General features: G+C 35.6%; 1 protein-coding gene across 3 annotated transcripts; it reads right to left on the minus strand.

The window, feature by feature from the left end:
• Positions 1-980: 980 nt before the first annotated feature.
• On the minus strand, positions 981-7,099 carry LOC107028357 (polyadenylate-binding protein-interacting protein 7). Of its 3 annotated transcripts, none has more exons than XM_015229385.2 (7): positions 6,928-7,082; positions 6,750-6,798; positions 4,992-5,897; positions 3,880-4,324; positions 3,718-3,788; positions 2,198-2,322; positions 981-1,636 (listed from the first exon to the last, which is right to left on the minus strand). In XM_015229385.2, the coding sequence occupies exons 3-7, from the start codon at positions 5,766-5,768 to the stop codon at positions 1,345-1,347; spliced, it is 1,710 nt and encodes a 569-aa protein (XP_015084871.1). In that variant the 5' UTR covers positions 5,769-5,897; positions 6,750-6,798; positions 6,928-7,082; the 3' UTR covers positions 981-1,344. The 3 variants fall into 3 exon arrangements, with proteins under 3 accessions (XP_015084871.1, XP_027774883.1, XP_027774884.1); XM_027919082.1 differs by having other exon boundaries at positions 6,913-7,080; XM_027919083.1 differs by lacking the exons at positions 981-1,636; positions 2,198-2,322 and adding an exon at positions 2,954-3,390 and having other exon boundaries at positions 6,750-7,099.
• Positions 7,100-8,737: the final 1,638 nt, after the last annotated feature.

Here is an 8,737-nt window from a genome sequence, read left to right on the forward strand (position 1 = left end):
TGGAGCTGGATTTGTTGGTGTTACTCTTGCTCATACTCTTGGGAGTGTTTATTTTCATATTTCATTTTTTGTTGTTTAACTTACTATTGTAATTTTTTTGAAAGCTCAATCTTAACAACTATGGTTGCTCTAAGGACAACCATCAACCACTTATATGACAATCGCCGAAGTTGTTATATTATGCTCAAAATCGACATATTTGATGGTGGCTCGCCTCAAAGGCAAAAAAAAATAAATGAAAACAATGAAGGGGGGAATGGAGGAAAGATAGGAAAAGGGTACGACCAACGTTTTTTCCATGGTTGCTGACGTGGTGAAATTTCTTAGCGAGATTTGGTGGTCTCACGGCGGCTGAACTCTCGCAAAAGGTTTAAACGGTGATGAACGAAGAACAAAGGGGTTGGGTGAGGTCTGGCGTGGTTGAGTTTTGTTGAATTTGTTGCATTTGTTGATTTCTCTCGGAAGTGACCACCGGCGGGGGAAACAAAGAGAGCTGGTATAGATTGAAGTTGGACCCACTTACCTTCCCTTTTCACTTTTTATGTTATTTACGTGCTTAGATTTTATTTTTTTGCCACGTCAACCTCTAAGGTGATATTTAATTTATTTGTAAGTCGTTTAAGACAATATATAAATAAACGTAAAGTAACAATGCTAAAGTAAGTTTCGGAGACAAGTTTGAGGGGGGAATCTATGTATTTTCCCTAAAAATATCCATGTTACAATGACTTTTATTTGCATATCATATAATATAATATTCTAAAATCAAATTCAAACAATTAGAACTTTTTTTGGACCAAAAGTGATATTTTCGTTGAAATAGAATTTTATAATATTTTATTAGTATAATGTCTAACTTCACATGCACATTTATACAATAAAAATGTACGGATTTAGAATAAGATATGTATTTAAATCAAAACACCTAAATCTTAATGCATATACTTAGATTCAGATGTCTGAATCTTAAAAGAAACAAATGAGGCCTAAAACACTTGGGTGGATTTGAGCTTTCAGGTGAAAGAATTCTATCAGTTACATCGGCTAGTCAAAATGAAAACGAATGTGAGAAAGAAGCAACGTTACAAAAAGTTACAAAATCGAAGGGGGGCCGATGCAAGTCCCCGCGAGCTACAAAACGTATCCCTCCTATTCAACAACTAAACCTTAAATGATACAATTTTCTTCCACTTTTTTTCACATTTTCCTTTTCCCTTTTCCAGAATTTGCACTAATCTTCCGTTCCCCCCATTTACAGGTACAACAATTTTCTTTTTTTCTTTTTCTTCATCTGATGGATTTTCTAGGATAATGACGTGTCAAAAACTCCTATACCTTCACACCTCAGTATACCACAACTCGGAGAAGCCCTGGTTGTGGCTCAGAGTAGTCAAGGCCCTCCTCTAGCAGGTAACGCTGGACAGAAATGGGAAGCCTAGCAGGAGTACGCGAACCCTTTGTATGATGTCCTGTTCCAACGCAAATATAAACCTGTATTCGCTGCTCTGCTGATCTGGCAGCATTCCTCAACACAGACAGCTCACGCTTAAGGACATGAATCGCTTCAGTAACATGAAGACCATGCAGATCTATGATTCTCTCTTGTCCTCTTCCATTTCCCTGCATCTCTGGGTTCCTGCAAACAATTTTAAGCACACCTAAATATTCTATATGTTCAAAAGTCTTTGTAGGGTGGGGGGCTGATGCACAAAAACTTTATCAGCAGAGGAGGTTATGTTTTGTCACCAAAAAACTCAATTAGCATGAATTTTCAACATTATCATCCCTGTCATTTTTCGTCATTGCACAATGACGAAGCAGAAAATCACAGCACCTGGGAATTGGTAAAGCTACCAAACAGAACATGCATGAAAAATTCTGGATATCAATAGGAAGATGATATGATCTCGAATAGAGCAGAAAAATTTAATATTTACTGTGTGAGATGAAGATTGTGATGACAAAGAATCCTACAGTTCAAAAATCTTGTTAAAAGGACATCACGAGGATATGAAAACGTAAATATGAAGAGTTTAGGGTCTCAGAACATAGACGACAACATACTCACTGCCACAAGTGGGGTCTAGGGACTGTAGGATGTACCATACCCCTACCTTTGTGGGGTAGAGAGACTGTTTTTGATAGACCCTTGTCTCAAATGAAGCCAGAACATAGACATGGAAAAATAAAAACAGACCTTAGGCGATATATAGATTCTTGAGCCTTCCCATGAGCTGCCTTCATCTGCATATTGTGAAGTTGTCCCTTGACGCTCAGTTCTTTGGCCAAAGCCTTGTTACCAATAAGATATGCCTGACGTGCCTACTCAGACAGTTACATATATTAAGGATCTTGTAGTGCGGCATAAGAGAGCCAAGACTACTTGACATGATCATAGAGAAAATTCCTGCCACAATGATTCTCAATCCCAAAAAAGAAAAAAGAACAATGAATTCATCATGTAGTGAAGCTAAAAATCAACATTCCACAGGTGAACACCCAAAATATTATGATAACCCTATAATAAGATGGTCTAGCGATTTGTACAGCCGTAGTAGCATTATCGCTAATACACTTAAAAATGATTTTATGATTTCTTTTAAGCAGATTTTAACCAACTGTCTCTTCCTGTACAACCTTTTGCACTTCATAGTTGTACCAAGGAAGACTGCACAATTTGTTTCCCTAATCCAAAATGTGCACACTTAATTATATCCAGCAATCAAAGTCTTGTCTTCTATCTCACAACAGGAAAATAGTTAACAGTAGAATGCCAAAGAATATAGGCACACAATTTTTGTATTCGAAATCTTTAATTTTTTATCTTCATATGTCTTGAATATATTTACAATGCTTTCGTTTTATATTAAGTTCAAACAAACAATAACAGAAAAAAACAACCATGACAGAAATTGTGTATCTAATGATACTAAATTGTTTAAGAAAAGAACAGTAATCAAGTTAAGTAGATGTTAATGAATCTAGATGCACTATTTTGATATCAAAATAGATCACATAGAAGTCAGACACCATGCATGGAAGAATATACAAGGCAGAGGATCAATATGCCATTTTAATGTCCAATGACATCAGAATTCAATAAAATCTAAGAAATGCTCCAATTCCTTTTCCTGGGTCATGATTATAAATTTTTTAAATAAGGGTGTAGTGCAAGCAATCACTATGCTTTAAAAGAAGCAGGGCTTTGGTTCAGTGGTAATGAGTAAAGACACCACATGTAATGTGAGGGCCAGACAAACATCATAGGTTCGATCCTGCCACAAACAAAGCCTGGCATTTAGGCTGGAAGGAGGGTAGATTAGTGGGCCCATACTCTCCATAGTTTCAAACCTGTGCATCACCAAGAGCCAGGAGCCACAGGGGATTGCTCTGACATCAAAAAAAGAAAAAGAAAAAAAGGAAGATTGTATCACTTCTGACTTCACATCAACAAAATGCACCTACAGTAAGCTTTTCCAAGGATCATCACTAGTTCGTGATCAGATTTCCAAGTTAGTTCCCCTTATAAGCATATGATACATGGATCCATCACGCCTTCATGGCCTTCTTACTTATTTCTCCTTGGGGTTTTATGGGAGAAGAGGGCTAAAGTACTATGCCCTTGTGGCTTCACATACTAATATGCATGAACATTGAAGTGAGTTCACATCTACATATATTCTATCCACCTTTGCAATCATGATGTACACCACATACCTGTTCAAAGTATGCATTACGCAAGCGTGCATGGTCACGAGCCTCTTCCCGCATTTCAGAATATATATTTGCTGCAATCTCAACAAAGTCAAAGCACATAGATGGGCAGAAATTATTTTCCGTACATTCAAAATTATATTGGCTGCTTCAGTAAAGAATTACCAACTGCTTCTCCAGTTTCAAGCCAGACAGGAGCTGCACGTGTGGAACCTCGGCTCTGCAACCTATCACCATAAACTCCCCTACTCTGTCCACCATTGTAAGAGCTAGCCAATACAGGTGAATTTCTACTTGATCCAACACTACCATCAGCTACTCCAGTCCTATCATACTTCCATATGCTAGAATCCTGAGATGCCATCTTCCTGACAGCAGATGCAAAATCTGTAGCACCTCGAAAAGGGATGGAAGAGCCAGATCTAAAAAGAAGGGTGCTCTCTTTTTCAGAAGGCCTATAGGGATTGACATTTTGTTGAGCATCTGAGTACTTTAGGCTGCTGTTTTGACTTTCTGCCACAGAAAGAGCAGGGAAATCCAGAGCACTAAGATTTGGAGCAGACAAGGCTTTTGAATTCAAATTTTGATTAAACCCACCATCAACTTGAAGCTGTAATAAAAAGCTTTGAGCCATTAGTATGTAATTGAAATGTCCAAAAGAACATAGTATCCAATTGAAAATCAATCTTCAAAACTATCAGAGATATGACCAGAAGTTCTACCACTTCCCACATTGTGTCCATTACCACTATTCTGTCAGTACAAATAATTTCACTGAACATCTAACTTATTTTGTATAATCTTCAGAAGAATTAATGCTTCGGACTCAAGACAATCTAAGAAATAGATAAATGACATAGACTACTAGGACACTGAAACTCAATGATAGAAGCTAATTGATTAAACTTTCTTTTGTAAGTAGCTGATTTACTAAACGTACCACATAATTGAATTTCTAGACATTTATAACTGTAGAACGCTTAAACATCATGCGTGGAGAAAATCTGGATTACTTAATTTGATGAAGACACAGTGCTCAAATAATTCTAATTACTGAACAATATTTCCCAAAACTTGGAAAATATTCTTTTTGAAATAATAAACATGATCAAAAAGAAATTCAAAAAGACCACCAATTCCCAGCCCATACTGATCAATATAATTGCAGCAATTTTAAGCTAATGGATCAATTCTTGAAAATTAGAAAGTCAATTTCCTTACAAAACTAAAAAATTCTACATTACTGTATCCATAAAGATTAAGAAAATGAAACATACCTCAAGCTGAGTAAGCATTTCAATTGTCAGATTCAAGTCACCTCCATTGGCATAGTACACCTCTCCAAGACTTTCAGCAGCAAAACCAGGAAATTGAGAGGCTAAAAATTCAAGAGGGTTTACATCTGCTTCAAAAAATGGTTGCTCGTTCATCATGTCTCCAAAGAAGCTGTTTCCTGAATTCCCATTATAATGAGGCCCCTCCCTAATATTGGCAAAGGGCTGGTCATTGGTCAGCGATGACTTGTCCCAGGGTTTAGAAGGCAGATGAAAACTAGTTGAGGATGCATCTTCGCCAAAAGATGTAATAGGATATCCTGTCTTTTCAACAAAACTAGTACCATTAATGCGATTAGGAGATAACTCCAGCTGGTCCTTCAACATGAAGCCACTGCCAGTTGAGGCAGGGAATATTGAAGCTTCATTGACATCGGTTACTGATAATCTAGAAAATGGAAGACTGCTGATTCCATGAGAATCATCTTCTCCCATGACATTGAAGTCCGGTGTAATATCATCCGGGAGCTGGCGACGCCAATACTGGTGAGCTTCATCATCTGAGTTGTTCGAAGCAGATGATTCTGATCTATCTAGTACAGCTTTTCCAAGAGTAGTAGTGGAGTTAGCGAACTTTGATGCATCGGTGCTGCTAGTGCTACCTGAGGGTGATCTGAGTGCAAAGGGTACAAATTCTGCGGCATTTGGATTCAAGCTTGTCGCTTTTGCTAAGGTTAGCTTTTTGTCACTGGTTGGAGTCCCTTTTCCTGATAAGCTCATTCTTTTTTCTTCGTTATTATTTTTCTTTTTGTTTTGTTTCTAGTTGGTTAAGAAAAAAGGGTGTCTACATACATCATGAAACTTCTAATTATAAGATGGCGCAACTATGCAGTCAATATCACCCAAACCCTGCCAAAAAAGAAAATGAAAAGCTTACTTAAGAACTTACCTCTGTTTATCAACATCTTTAAGTCCAGACGTCAAGATAAAAAATAATCATAAGCACCAATGACCTCTTTTCATAGTTCAAACCGAGAACAATAGCGTAAGTCAATGTTACCTTATTACTTCAAACAAAATCAGATCTTACTGACATTAGGAACAAACACAACTATAAACAAATATGGTATGATAATACTAACTAATTGCATGATCATGTCTAGATTCATCTAAATTTTTAGTTCAGTGCATATTCAGTTACTTCAACCAACAATCCCTGATCATCGAGTCAGCTGTATCAACCCCCGTAACCACCCAACCCTATATGATATCCATTTCTTTCCAATACTACCTAATTTCGCTCATATAATCTACAAGAATAAAACATGCAAATTTTGTTAAATAAACCAGAATAATCAGAGCTTCATGACAATTGAGTCACATATCACCATAATTAACCAAATTAACAAGATGTCCCACAATTCAATAAACTAATCATCTTTTTTTTCACTGTAAGTCACTTCATAAATCCTAATCATGCAACGCAACAGTCAATTCTCTAAACCTCAGTTTGCAGCCAAATCATTTCAATACACCGCGTAAATCACTACAAAAAGACTTAAAATAACATATTTACTGAATAAACAATACTAGTAAACTAAAAAAAAAAATACTTAATTGGTCAGACACAAATAATATCCGTAGATCTCCATGAATCTCCACAAGAAAATTGAAATTGAACACTAAGCACAGAAAGAAAACAACAAATCAACCAAAAATATAAGATCTGAGACAGAGAGATAGAGATATTGATATATACACCTTTACGAAGCTCGATTATGGACGAAACATAATTGAATGGATCCATTAACTGCAGATGTTGATGATAATATATATATATATTCAGATTCAACGATAAGAAAATATGAAACAAAAATTATGAAAAAATGAAATAAAAATATGAAGACGAAGAAGAAAAGTATACACCAGAGAAAAATACAAAGCAAATAGATATGAGAATTCTTCTGCTTGGCTGCTGTTCTTCGTCTTCTTCTTCAATGTCTTAGCTGAGGTAGAGAGAGAAAGTGGGAGAGAGAGAGAGAAAGGGAGAGGGTTTTAATTTTATTATTTTATTTCTATCTATATACTATATAAATCAGTATATGTTTATCTATCTGCTATACTATTGCTCTACTAATTCTAGCATTGCTTTTTCTTCTCTTTATTTTCCTTTTTCTTTGGTTTTTAGCTTTTACGAAATCCTCTTGTTTGTGACCACATAATAAAAGGGCAATAAAACCTCAACCCTGTGCCACTCAATATCAACCCACCCCTTTCTCTATACGCCGCCCTCTCTTCACTCTCACGACCCTTTGAGCCAATTATAAGAGATAAAATATATTTTTTTCAATAGAGATTTGACTTAAGAAAATGTTCGAGCAAATTATGGTACTTAAAAATATAGAAGAAAAAAAAGTAAAACATAGAGTTTCACATATAGAAGAATAAGAAATTACATAATTATCAAACAATGTTACTAATTAGTGAGAAGAGAAAGGGTGGAGGTTACTATTACCCCTACCTCTCCACATATAGCGTAACAATATTTGGATATCTATCAACCTTTTACTCAAACATAGTTCAAGTATAAATCATCTACTATTTTAAGGCCTCATTTGTTTTTCTTCAAGATTAACACTAAATTCGCATATCATCTAAATTTGGGTGTCACATTTGAATGATTAAGATGTTGTCTCGAAATTTGAAAATCGAATGATTAAAACTGTTTATTTTTCAACATATAAATATACATAATTTATATGTATAGAATAAATATACAATTCAAATTAAAATAATCAAACACTAAACATTAAAATAAAGTCATTATTTGATTGAAAAATAAAAATGTATGCTTGCTAGTGATAGGTAGAGATAGTTTGTAGTGGTGATGGTTATGTTGATGTTGATAGTTGTTGTTAGAGTTTTGCAATGATGGTGGTGATAGTTGTCCGCTGAAGGTGTATGTTATTGTGTTGACTGTTATAATAATAGTAATGGTGATGGCTTTGGTTGTTGTATTGGTGAAGTTGGTGATCATTAGTAGCTGGTGAGTGTTGATGGTGGTGGCAGAAGAATGTGTGTTGGATGATGATGTATGTGTGGTAATTGAAGGTGGCGGCTACAGAGACAGGGGTACCTATGTTGGTGGTGGTGGTGGTGGTATTGACTAAAGAACGTATGGTGGTAGTGTGTGGCAATGTTAGTTGTAACGGTGGAGATTCTCGGTAGTAGAAATTCACCATAGTGATTCATAGTAGTGGTGAAGGTAGTGGCTACCGAGGCAAGGAACAATGAATGTAATTATAATAATTTAGGATGTAAGTGTGGTAGTAGCTAACAATATTTGTTAGCAACAATGGTAGTTGTGATAACAGAGGTAGTTGGTGGTAGATAATGGTAATGGTGGTTGACAATGGCGATAGTGATAGTGATTGTGCTGGCAAATGTGGTTACTGGTGGTGGATTGTTGTTGTGGATAGAGTAATTGTAAATATTATTCACACAAGAATACATCTTGATGATATTAAACTTTGTTCTAGATCTTAATGAATAAGACATATTCAAATCAATTAAGTGCTTAAATCATAATGAAAATAATTTCGCTTACTAGTCTAATGTCTGAACTATTATGATTCTGACCTATATTAAGTACAACCAAATGAACGCCTCTAGCAAACAACATTAATAAATATATTAGTTTAAAACAGGAAGATTCATAGAAATGTTGATTTAACTTTTTATCCTCCATT

The sequence above is a fragment of the Solanum pennellii genome, chromosome 8, assembly GCF_001406875.1.
Source record: "Solanum pennellii chromosome 8, SPENNV200".
Lineage (NCBI taxonomy): Eukaryota > Viridiplantae > Streptophyta > Magnoliopsida > Solanales > Solanaceae > Solanum > Solanum pennellii.

Bases quoted from the DNA above. Each gene is read 5' to 3' on its own strand.
- LOC107028357 (XM_015229385.2), bottom strand. From the start codon at position 5,768: ATGAGCTTATCAGGAAAAGGGACTCCAACCAGTGACAAAAAGCTAACC. The intron at 3,789-3,879 runs GTAATTCTTTAC...TTGAGATTGCAG, and splicing joins TGAAACTGGAGAAGCAGTTG to CAAATATATATTCTGAAATG. The intron at 2,323-3,717 runs GTATGTGGTGTA...CTGTCTGAGTAG, and splicing joins GTAATGCATACTTTGAACAG to GCACGTCAGGCATATCTTAT.